This window comes from Natrix helvetica (assembly GCF_964273705.1).
Source record: "Natrix helvetica genome assembly, chromosome: 2".
In the NCBI taxonomy this organism is placed as follows: domain Eukaryota; kingdom Metazoa; phylum Chordata; class Lepidosauria; order Squamata; family Natricidae; genus Natrix; species Natrix helvetica.
The window spans coordinates 67616646-67629241 of NC_138552.1; the positions used below are offsets into that span (position 1 = coordinate 67616646).

The window sequence follows — 12596 nt, forward strand, 5'->3', positions numbered from 1 at the left end:
CCCAGTCCAGGGAAAGGTTACTGCAAAATCCCCATTTCCTTCTGATCAGCTGGGACTTCGGACAATAGATGAGGGTGGGGCTAGTCAGAGGTGGCATTTACCGGTTCCCCAAACTACTCAAAATTTCCGTTACCGGTTCTCCAGAACTGGTCAGAATCTGCTGAATACCACCTGTGGTGGTATGATAGATTATGCACAGTCCCTGAGATGTATTCTGAAAACCACAACCCAGCTCCTGTGCAAACCAATCCATTCAATGTCAGTTTAACTAAATCAAAAAACCTTATGAAAAACAGAAATGAAGTACAAGGCAGTGTCTCAGTGAATTTGTTTCCATAACCCAGAGTTACTATTTCTTAATACAAATATTTTCTCTGATCCTTTTTCAGGTATACTGTCTGAAAATCCATGTACAACGTTACTACAAAGCAACTTCAATATGAATGACAATAGCACAGAAATAGCTGCCTGCTGTTTAAACCTCTTTAACAGGTAACTACAGTAGATCAGTGTTAGATTGGGTAATGGATAGGCACACACAGGCTTAACGGTAACAACAGCTCTTTATTAAGTACAACAAGTGAGAACAATCCAGCAAAGGTTGAGTCTGACAGCAGCCCTTTTATAGGGAACTGTCAGACCCTTTGACCAATAGAATTAAACCTCTGTACCCGCCGGAACAGAGGACCTTGGTGGAAACCACTGTAGTTAGAGCACCCCTCCCCTCTTGGATGGAACACTCCTACTTGTTACATAGTCACGCAGGTAGGCAGGCTTTTGGGTAGCTCTGCCTGACCTGCGCAGTTCAGCAGGAGGGGTTTCCTTGGACAGGTTGGCCGGACATGTTTGCTCCACGGCTCCGTTTGGTGGAAGCTCCTGGAACCTTTCACAGGCCGCGGCTGGAGCTTCTAGAGCTGGTTCACTCAGAACTCGCTGCGGGCCTGCAACATAACCAGATAAGTTTCCCGGTACCCTCGGGCTTGAGCTGGCCATGGAAGGGATGAGTATTTGCTCTGTTTGGGAAGGGCTTTGGCTAACTCGTGCAGGAGTTACCTCCGGTTGTCTAAGACTGGAGTTGGAGAGGCAGCCACGGAATTGGTCAATATGCCTTCTCCAATTCCTACTGTCCTCGAGCTCCAGGAGGTAAGAGCGAGGGCCGGTGATGCCCATCACTGTGGCAGGAATCTGCAGAGTTCCCCCGGCGTAGTTGTGGGTGTATACCGAATCCCCTACGCTAAATGTCCGAATGTTGCTTGTGGAGTCTGGGGGCGATGAGGTAGAATAATTGGGGTCTAAGTGGAACCTTAGTCGGCAACCCATGAGAAGCTCGGAGGGGCTTCTCCCTGTACTGGCACTGGGTGTGATGTGCTGAATTAGCAAATAGTGGTCAACCCATGTTTGCCAATCTCCCGGGCCCATCCTAGAGAGGGCCTCTTTTGCAGATCTCACCATTCTCTCCACCTGACTATTGGAGGCTGGATGGAATGGCGCGATCAGGGACTGCCTGATTCCCTGAGCTGCTAGGAAGGTCTCAAATTGCATGGCCATGAATTGGGGCCCATTGGCAGAGACCAAGATGTTGGGCAGGCCGTGCATGAAGAAAAGTCTCTGTCGCATCTTGATGACCGCTTCTGCCATAGTGGAGATCTTCAGGACTACCTCTAACCATTTCAAGTAGGCATCCACAACTATGAGAAATGTCTGGCCATGAACTTGCCAGCAAAGTCAATGTGTACCCTAGACCACAGTGCTTGAGGTCGCTCCCACTCATTAGCGGGCGCCTCTGGGGGAGCTGGTCTGGACTCCTGGCATGGTGTGCAGGTAGCCACCCATTCTTCAATCTCCCTATCCATGTTAGTCCACTACACGTAACTCCTAGCCAAAGACTTCATCCTGACAATTCCAGGATGCCCTATGTGTAAAGCTTCTAATACTGCAATGCGCAGTTTGGGTGGAACAACGACCCAGTCCCCCCATAGTAAACAGCCTTTAACAACAGACAGGTTATTTCTCTTATGATAATACATTTTGAAATCAGACCCAACAGGCCCCTTGGGCCATCCCCTCCACACCCAGTTCAAAACCTGTTTGATCGTGAAGTCTCTGGCAGAGTGATGGGCAATGTCACTAAGTGAGATGGAACCAGTCTCTAAACAGTCAATGTGAAAAACTGGCGTCTTGGGGATAGGGTCTGCCAGTAGTTCGTCGGTGTTCTCGTTGACACCGGTCACTTCCAGCCCCAGGGCCTTAAACCAGTCAAGCCCCAGGAGACTCCGCAGGTTTCTGCTGACCACGGTCACCAGGAGCTGGCCACTGAAGTTGTTGAAGTTCACCCAGAAGGTGCCTTGGCCCACGATGGGGACTCGGTTCCCCTGGTAATCGTGAAGGCGGATGTCAGGGGTGCGTAGATGTTGTTTCTTCAGACTAGGGATAGCCTGATTCAGGGTAGACCATGGCACGATGATCAGTGATGACCCGGTGTAGGTCTCTATCTCACATGGAGAGCCCTTGATGAGGACTGTGACCTTTAGCTTCTTTGACCACCTTGTGTAGGCTTGGCCGATTGAGGTGTGATGGGTGACTCTGTTGTCGTCCTCTGAGTGCCGTGGTGGTGGCCGCCATGCCCCTTGGTAGGGCCTCTGCCGGCGGTTAGGTCAGCTTCATGGCTGCCAGGTTGTCGGGGGGAGCTTGCTTCAGCAAACCTTGGCAATGTGCCCCTTTCGCTCGCAGCACTCGCAGATAGCATTGCAAAGACGGCAAAACGATCTGGCATGGTCTCCTCCACAGCTAGCCCAAGGCGGGAGACACAGTTTGAATTGCGTGCCAGCTGGGCACAGCTACTGCGCATGCGGCAGCTGTCATCTTCTTTGCCTTCTGAGCTCTCGGCCTCTGCAGCCTTGTGATGTGAGTGTGCACTCTTGCGCACGTCCTGTGAAGTGCCCTCGTTCTGCAGGGTTTCTGCAGACTTAGCAGCCAATTCTGATGCCCTGGCTTCATCCAAGGCAATTTGCAGAGTGAGGTCAGATGTGGCAAGTAACCTCCTCTGTAGGTTATTGTCCCACACGCCACAAATTATGCAGTCCAGAATCAGCTCGTCCAGGTCTCGGAATTCGCAGTACGTGGCAGCCTTGTGAAGCGCCACACTGTACTCATTTATCGACTCATGCTCTTTCTGGTTCCTGATGTTAAACTCATGCTGGCGAATGTGCTTGGATGGCTTGGGGACATAGTGGGTTCTCAGCGTCTGCTGGAGCATGGACCAGGTGACTGATCGCAGCGGTGTTGGCTCAGAGAAGTCTTTCGCCATCTCAAACACTTCCCGGCCACAGTATCTGAGGAACATGTTCTTCTTGCGGCCTTCAGAAAGGCCCATGAGGTTGTTTGCCTCGAGAAAGCAGTCAAATCATAGCATGTACGAGTCCTAGTGCTCAGTGACTGGGTCATACAGAGTTGGTGGGGCGTGCATGGCCATTTTGTGTTCAGAGGGCGTTTTGAGTTTGCCGCTCAAAAATGGCTGCTCGAAGCCACGCTGAGCTCCGGGCTGGATGTACTTGCTGGATTGCTACGCTCTTTTTGGTTTGCCTAGTTGCTTTCCAATCCCACCTTCGTCACCAGTGTTAGATTGGGTAATGGATAGGCACACACAGGCTTAACGGTAACAACAGCTCTTTATTAAGTACAACAAGTGAGAACAATTCAGCGAAGGTTGAGTCTGACAGCAGCCCTTTTATAGGGAGCTGTCAGACCCTTCGACCAATAGAATTAAACCTCTGTTCCCGCCGGAACAGAGGACCTTGGTGGAAACCACTGTAGTTAGAGGAAGTATCTAACAATCAGAACCTTGTGTCATAGAGATCATACGTAAAGTCAAACTGCTTATTGCCAGTAAATACTCCAAGAATACTGTATGTGAAATGAACTATAATATATAAAGGTATGGCCTAATAATATTTCAGAAGTTCCTGGAGAGTTCCTAGTTTAAGGGCTATAAAAGGCAGATTTTTAAAAAAAAAATGCTTCCATACTTCTCTGCTGTTTAAGACAGCACAGTAATTTATGTTTGAACACTTGCTTGGTTTGACTGTACACTTTTTGAAGATTTATGGTTATAGTTTATAGTTTAGTTTATAGTTTATTTAATTTATAGACCGCCCCCTCTCCCCATAGGGACTTGGGGCGGTGTACAGACCATTCGTAATCAAAACAATAAAATGACATAAGACATAAGAGATGCAACATAAACAACTCACACACACGGTCTGTTATAAAATCCCAAAACCAATTAAATATTAAGAACAATTTTAAAACCCATTAAAACCCCAATATAAAATTTAAAAAGCCATCCAGGAAGGTTTAAATAGATGATAAATGCAGTTACGATTATGGTTGTAATTAGGCCAGACCTGCTACTTGAAACAGGTGGGTCTTGAGTTTCTTGCGGAAGGAGCGGAGATCAGAGGTGGTTCTAATATCGGGGGGGAGGTCGTTCCAGAAGGTTGGGCCCATCACAGAGAAGGCCCTACTCCTAGGCACCGCCCGCCCGCACTGTTTAGCGGATGGTACCCGGAGGAGGCCCTCTCTGTGAGAGCGGATTGGTCGCAGGGATGTATGGGGTAGAATGCGATCCCGCAAATAACTAGGTCCCAAGCCATGGAGCGCTTTGAAGATGACAATCAACACCTTGAAACGCACCCGAAAGGCCACAGGTAGCCAGTGCAGCTCGCGCAGGAGAGGTGTTACATGGGAGTACTTAGTACTCCCCATAATAACCCGCGCGGCTGCGTTCTGGACCAGCTGGAGCCTTCGGGTGCATCTCAAGGGGAGCCCCATGTAGAGAGCGTTACAGTAATCAAGGCGAGAAGTCACTAGGGCATGAGTGACTGTGCAAAGGGCGTCCCGCTCCAGTAAGGGACGCAATTGGTGCATCAGGCGAACCTGATGGAACGCCCCCCTAGCCACGGCCGTCACATGATCATCTAGCGACAGCCGGGAATCTAGGAGGACGCCCAAATTGCGTACCCTATCCACCGGGGGCAGTTGTACCCCCCCAATGGCCAGAGATGGAACACATTGGCTAAAGCGGGGCGCCGGTAGCCACAGCCACTCCGTCTTGGAAGGGTTGAGTCTGAGTCTGTTGTCGCCCATCCAGACCCGCACTGCTTCCAGACACCGGGACATCACCTCGACGGCTTCGTTGGGGTGGTTCGGGGTAGAAATGTATAACTGAGTGTCATCTACATACAGATGGCACTCAACCCCGAATCCTCGAATGATCTCACCCAGCGGTTTCATGTATGTGTTGAACAGGAGAGGGGAGAGGACTGACCCCTGTGGCACTCCACACGTGAGCGGCCTCAGGGTCGATCTCTGCTCTCCCGCCAACACACATTGCGTCCGACCGGAGAGGAAGGAGAACCACCGCAAAACGGTGCCCCTCACCCCCATCCCCTCCAGCCGACGCAACAGGATACCATGGTCGATGGTATCGAAAGCCGCTGAGAGGTCTAACAGGACTAAGATGGAGGAGCAGCCCCCATCTTTCGCCCTCCAGAGATCATCCACCAACGCGACCAAAGCCGTCTCTGTGCTGTGGCCCGGCCGGAAACCAGACTGGCGCGGATCTAGATAAGTAATTTCCTCCAGGTGTCGAGGGAACTGCTGCGCCACCACACTCTCAACAACCTTCGCTAAAAAGGGAAGGTTGGAGACAGGACGATAATTGGCTAACTCAACTGGGTCTAGGGAAGGCCTCTTAAGTAGGGGCCTCACCACCGCCTCCTTCAAGGAGGCTGGCAGGAGCCCCTCCTCCAGCGAGGCGTTCACCAGACCCAGGAGCCAGTCACGTGTAACCTCCCAGGTTGCCAGTACAAGCCAGGAGGGACACGGGTCCAATAAACATGTGGTGGCCCGCAGTCGCCCGCGTAGCCTGTCCATATCCTCGGTGGCAACAGAGTCAAACTCCTCCCAGATAGGTACCTCAAGACTCGCCTCCGGTGTCTCCTCACGATCACTGAAGGGGACGCATTCTGAGCGATTTTGTCCTGCAGATATTCCCCAAATTCCTCTGCCCTCCCCTGTAAAGGGGCTTCCCGCGACCTCTGTGATAGGAGGGAGCGGGTCACCCGAAACAGGGCGGCAGGGCGGTTTTCTGCAGACGCAATAAGGGTGGCATAATATCGACGTTTAGCCACCCTTAGTGCCACAAGGTAGGTCCGTAAATGGGCTCTTACCTGTGTTCGGTCAGATTCAGCCCGAGAGGATCTCCATCTGCTCTCTAGGCGTCTCTTGTGGCGCTTCATCACCCTCAGCTCCTCGGAAAACCAAGGGGCCAGGGTGGTTCGCTGCCACCGGAGAGGCCGCAAGGGCGCTACCCGGTCCAAGGCCCCGGCCGCCGCACTGTTCCATGCAGCCGCCAGGTCCTCCGTCCGGGAGCGGGTCAGGGCAACAGGAGGTGGCCCAAGCTCCATCTGGAACCTGTCTGGTTCCATCAGTCGCCTGGGGCGGAACCATCTAAGATCCTCTGGTTCCGCCTCCCCGCGATGGGGGGTGGCGTCAGGGAAGTCCAGCCGGAGAAGCGAGTGATCTGACCATGACAGGGGAGTGATCACCTGATCCCCTATTCCCAGATCACTCTTCCATCGACCAGAGATAAAAACAAGGTCCAGCATGTGTCCTCCTTCTTGTGTGGGGCCCTGAATTATTTGGGTCAGGTCCAAGGCTGTCATGGAAGCCATGAACTCCTGAGCGACCTCGGATGATTCACCCGTCGATGGCAAGTTGAAGTCCCCCATGACTAATAGTCTAGGGGTCTCAACTGCCACCTCCGCAATCACCTCGAGGAGCTCAGGCAGGGCCGCTGAAGCATAGCGAGGAGCCAAGTATGCAATCAGCAGGCCCAACTGACTCCCTGGGCCCCATCTCACACCTAGAGTCTCACATCCGGATATCTGAGGTACGATGAATTCTCTCGGTGTCAAGGCTTCCCGTATAATGACCGCTACCCCACCACCCCTACCCCGGGCACGAGGCTGATGGAATACACGGTATCCTGATGGGCACATTTCCACGAGGGGCACACCCCCCTCGTGGCCCAACCAGGTTTCCGTGATCCCTGCAAGGTCCGGCTCCCCCTCAGAAACCAGATCATGGATGAGGGGGGCCTTATTAACAACGGACCTTGCGTTACATAACATCAGTCTTATGCCACGGCTCTGTAAACCCTGACCACCTAGGATGCGGGGGTTGGTACAAACGACCGGGCGTAACCAACGCCCCCGGTCTCCCAACCGACTGCAGGATCTTCTTCTGTCCTCGCATCTACCCCTTCCTGCGACCGTTGGAATATAGGAACCCTCTAAAGGAACGTTATACTGCCTCCCCTCCCCCGCTCCGCTCCCTTCCTCCTCAGCCCCACCTGTTCGTCTGGCTCTATTCCTATTCCTGGTCTGGCTAGACCCACCCCCCGCCCTGGATCCCTTTAAAACCTTTAAAAAACATTTACACAAAAAACCCCGGAGCCTCCTCTTCTTCCACCTCTCTGGATTAATACATCCGTCATCAAGGTGGGCCCTTGAAAGGGCAGAGGGCCATATTTGCGAGAGGGGGGACTCCCGCAATAAAATCAGGTCTACCCTAGAGTAAAAATAAACCATGGTTCAGCAGGGCCTCAGATCGAATTGAGGGTGCTACAGATATTAAAATTACTTTACAAAGATGTTAAAATAGGTGCTGCATACAGCACTGAGTCCAGGAGGAAAGGGAAATGCAGAGGGATATAGGGAGCCAGGGCCTGGATACTGATGGTAAAAGGCCATAAGTCCTAGGTGGGGATTATGGGTGTAGCAGACCAGTCCATCAGTCTGTAGCTGGTCTGTAGCTGGTCTATAGATGGTCACAGGATGGTCAAAAGATGGTCAATGGATGGGTGGTAATTTTTTTATCTTCAGTGATGCATTTGCAATACATTAAGAGTTCTCTTACCTGGTGTATATATTTGGAAATCTTATAGATGTATGATCAAGAGCAGAAATATTAGTGAGAAATGCAGTTTACATCTTTTCGTTTTTTCCAGTTAATATCCTTATTTTAAGCAACTTTACTCTAAGCAGGATGCTAATACACAAACAAAGACTCCTGCATGCACAGAATTTTTCCCACTGGCCAATGCTAATTTAGGGAGAATGGGAACCTCTCAAAGAAATCTGGCGAGTTTTGTTACATTTGCTAAATTTATTATTCTGTTCTAGCTAGTCTGAAATAATCATACCAATTTATTGCCAATGACACAAGCTGTTGGTTACGCAAGAACATTTTGAAAATATTATTCATAATGGACATTTTATCCATTGTATTTTCTGTTTTACAGTTTATAATAATGTTTTAATCCACTGATGAAATGTTAAGTATGATAAGTAACTTTATTATTCTTTCTTATTTTTTAAATCATTCTCTATTTTTATCAAACAGTGGCAACAGTTCTGCAGAGATTTTCCCAAAGTCTAACAGCGATTTAAAATCCTTGCACCAATGCTGTCAACTTCTGGGCCCATCCAAGGTTAATTGCAGCTCAGTCGCTCCATTATCTTAAGCTGCTGTACAGAATTCAAATTCATGGTGGATGAACAAAATGAAGACAAAATGAAAATGGGGTGATCTTGTTGCTAACGTAGACAGGGGAAAAAAACTATTTTAACTTAAACTGGAATGTTAGCTATCTGCACCCTCTATTGTCATAATGTTGCTGATGAAGGGCATATTGATATATTTTTAAGGAAAAAAAACTTGCACACACATATATCACAATACACATTTAAGGTTTAGAATGACATTGGAATCTGAAATGGCTTCCATCTTGGATTTATGGAAATAACTTAACAACACATTGTAGGTTAAAGGTCTGGTTCGCACCCAATTCCCAGTAATGCCTATTTGGATTACATTGATGCAATAAACCACTAACCTTGGTTAAAATGCAGCCTGTGATGGGGACACATTCAGTCGCATTAATTCAATTTGAACCAGTCAGAAAAATATTCAACAATTACTTAAAATGACTCTAAATTTGCTTGATTTACACCTTTCAATTTCTGTTTAGATACCTGTTTTGTTCTACTGAGAGAAGATTGTTATTTTAATGTGATCCTAAGTATGTCTGCTCAGAATTAAGCTGCTTCTTTTTCCCATATGGGAAAGCTTCTTTCCAAATCCAAGTCAGAAAACAGGAAACTCACAAACTTATGGAACTCCACTTTGGTATTATAGGGTATAATAATGAAATCCTGCCAGAGTTTCCCTCTTGGCCATCTTGTGCCAAACAAAATCAAAGGGCTATCTTTCCTACCCCTTCTTCTTTCGCCGAAGTGAGTTGTTATTTACTTTAACAGTTACATACTATATATCAGTTGATGTAAGAACAAAATGTATAATTGTTATAAGCTGGGAATATTTTCATTAATTAATCAAGGAAAGCCAGTTCCACTTGAAAATCAGCTTCCCATCATCATCACCACCATCCAAAAATATATAGAACAGGTTCTATTCTTACAATGCAGTGTCATGGGTATAAATTAATGAAATGTATAGGCACATAGGCACTTTTGTTGCTAGAATATTCACAAAATATCAATGTAAGTACTATTATATGATCTATAAAAGAAAACACAGTTTTCACTATTAGAATTTGTTCTGCCAGATTCTTAATGAGCTTTGGGGGTAATATTAACAGGTATAATGCCAAATAATTAAATAAGTAAGCTCTTTTTCAATTACTTTTATATATTTATCAATTTGTATTGCTGCCAATCTTACAAAAAAGCAAGGATAGATGCACAACCCCCATCGTGCCAGCTAGAGATCATCCAAAAGTACAACCAATGCCACTACCATCCCATTAGCGGATTTGAATCCTGACTGAAAAGGATCCAAATAATCCACTTCATCCATGGCCCACTGAAACTACAATCTAGCTAACCATCTTCTCAATCACCTTCCCCAAAAGGGGAAGGTTAAATATTGAATGAAAGTTGTCCAGCATGGAGGGGTCTATTAAGGCAAAGAGAGGGCAAACCAAGGCCTATTTAAGAGATAAAAAGACAATCCCCTCATTCAAAGAAGTACTTTAAATTATGAAGACTTGAATTCCCAGGATTCCAGAGCCAGCATGCATATTGGCTGAGGAATTCTGGGAACTGAAATCCACATAATTTCAAGTTGTTGAATTTGAAAAACATTGCAGTGGAGATTTTGATAGATCATAGTATCTATTCTGTTATTTCATGAATAAATACATGGAAATTGCCACGCAGCAATAGATATCTTTGATCCTTTATTTTTCTTTTTTTTTTAATGAAGAGGAAAAAAGAGAAATAGAAAACAATTTTTAAATAGAAAAGAACAGAGAGAGAAAAATGTTTTTTTTAAATAAAAGCTTGGGTTTTTTAAATTATCGGGTGTTGCAATAGAGCTTTGTCAAATATCTGTGTTTTTTAAAAATGATAAATGATAATAATATTTAAGCAGTCATTTTTTTACTTTCAAAATATTTTCCAAGGTTATTTTGTACATTATTTCTACAACATGGAAAACCTGTTGATAAAATATATCATTCTGAAATTTGTATATATTCTAATGGTAACATTTAATTTTTAATAAAATGAATAAACTCTTTTCTACATGCGTAGTTCTTTCTGGTCATATAAAATTGCTGATCTCATTCTTCAAAAAAACATCTGATAGAATTATTGTGTGTTTTTAAAGTGCAAGTTTAAATTCTTGTAGTTTAGTTGTGTAACAAAAAATATGCTGTATATGAGTTCATATGTGTGTGAGGGGGGGGAGTTCTTGTGAGATGAGAACATATATATTTTCTACTCAGATAATCACAACAATATGGCGGCAATAGAATTTGTTGTTCTGCAGTTGGTGATATGTTGTTTCTGATCCTGGAAATATATAACAATTATTCCGGAACAGAGGTGGCGCAGTGGTTAGAGTACAGTACTGCAGGCTACTTCAGCTGACCGCTAGCTGCAGTTCAGTTCAAATCCCACCAGGCTCAAGGTTGACACAGCCTTCCATCCTTCCGAGGTGGGTAAAATGAGGACCCAGATTGTTGGGGCCAATATGCTGCCGCTTAGAGAGGGCTGTAAAAGCACTATGAAGCAGTATATAAGTCTAATATATATAATATATAACATTGCTATTGATATTCTTGACATACTGGTATTTGTCTGATCTCAGTGCAGTACTCTTCAGGTATGATAAACTTCAGTTCTAGTAATTTTAAAATCTATGCTGCATTGTGGAAATAGAACTTCAGTACATCTAGAAAACATGTAGAAGGAAAGGTCGCCTAAACTTGGTAAATATGAGTTTAGCACATGTCAGTCCTTCAAGGTAGGCCAGGTCAAGAAAGAGACTTCACAAGAACTACCGTTATAAGAGTATAATAAAAGAAGCATGAAAGCCTGACAATTTTCTTTCTCTTCCCCTTCCCCTTTTATACTATAAAGAGAATCAAGATGATGCAGTCTTGAGCTTCTCCCTTACCCCATACTCCCATTCAAGGCTTTTTTGTGGCTGGGTTTTGTTGTAGTGTTGTTGTTGTAGTTAAATGTAATGACCAGGATTGTACACATGATTGCAGAAATGGAGGCACTTTAGATTTCCTTAAAGTTATTACTAATTCATTTGTTTAATTTTCCTGATGTTTCTTAACATGGAATTTGCCTTTTTCCAACCTAATAAAGGAGTGAACCATGAACTGAATTCATCGAAATTGTATTTTTATACAGATGAAAGGAATTTTCCCAACCAGCAAAACTTTTTATCAGTCAAATTTTTGAAATAATGTTTTTCTATCCAGGGCTGCTATATGAAAGCATAGATGAAATGCTACCTTAGTAATGAATACTAAGAAAATAATAATAGTTTATATGGGGAATGAACTAGTTTTAATTAAAATTAATGCTCAACTTTCAAGTACAGCTACATGATGTTTTTCAATTTCTCACTGGTTTTGGAAAGATCTGAGCAATATTGTTAGAAACCTGGACTTTAAAAGCATTTTCTGATATATGTTACACTTCCTCACAGCAAAATAATTCATTATATCAACAAAAAGGCATATCATTCTATGCATATTCCCTCAGTAAGTACAAAACCAAATAATCTTGCCAATTGTTTTACGGCAAGTGACTACAGATACTTAAGGAAGAACGATCCATAACTACAGCGCAGGTGGCTAGATTCTGCGCAGCAGCACTGGGGATTCATCGGAAACACATGTCTAATCCACAATAGTTATGTTGTATAACAAATGTGGCAAACCCTTTGCATTGCTTATTCCTTTCCCTTTTAGTGTTAAGATAACAACGGGCCACACAGTTTATGGATTATTAATTTTAGTATAGTTAGGCCATGTTAGAACAGATTGGATTTTATCAAAGTTTTAAATTGTTATTTATTATTTTATCCTAGAATTTTTACTTGTATATTCATTGGGTGTTTCTATTTATTCCGGTCTCTGGACTATGAGTGCAATAACTGAATTGAATTGACACGGATAAAGAACATATGACGTGAATGAGCTCAGTTTG

At 45.2% G+C, this 12596-nt stretch overlaps 1 protein-coding gene across 3 annotated transcripts in view; it reads left to right on the forward strand.

Annotated features, from left to right (window-relative positions):
• Positions 1-10665, forward strand: part of SLC28A3 (solute carrier family 28 member 3) — a 50465-nt gene extending 39800 nt beyond the window's left edge. For 2 of the 3 annotated variants that reach the window (XM_081945000.1, XM_081944999.1), the window contains exons 17-18: positions 390-492; positions 8467-10665. In XM_081945000.1, the coding sequence (XP_081801126.1) occupies positions 390-492; positions 8467-8587 (224 nt within the window). In that variant the 3' untranslated portion in view covers positions 8588-10665. The remainder of the gene's footprint in view (positions 1-389; positions 493-8466) is intronic. The other variant, XR_014174712.1, reaches the window with a different exon arrangement.
• The last annotated feature ends 1931 nt before the right edge of the window (positions 10666-12596 follow it).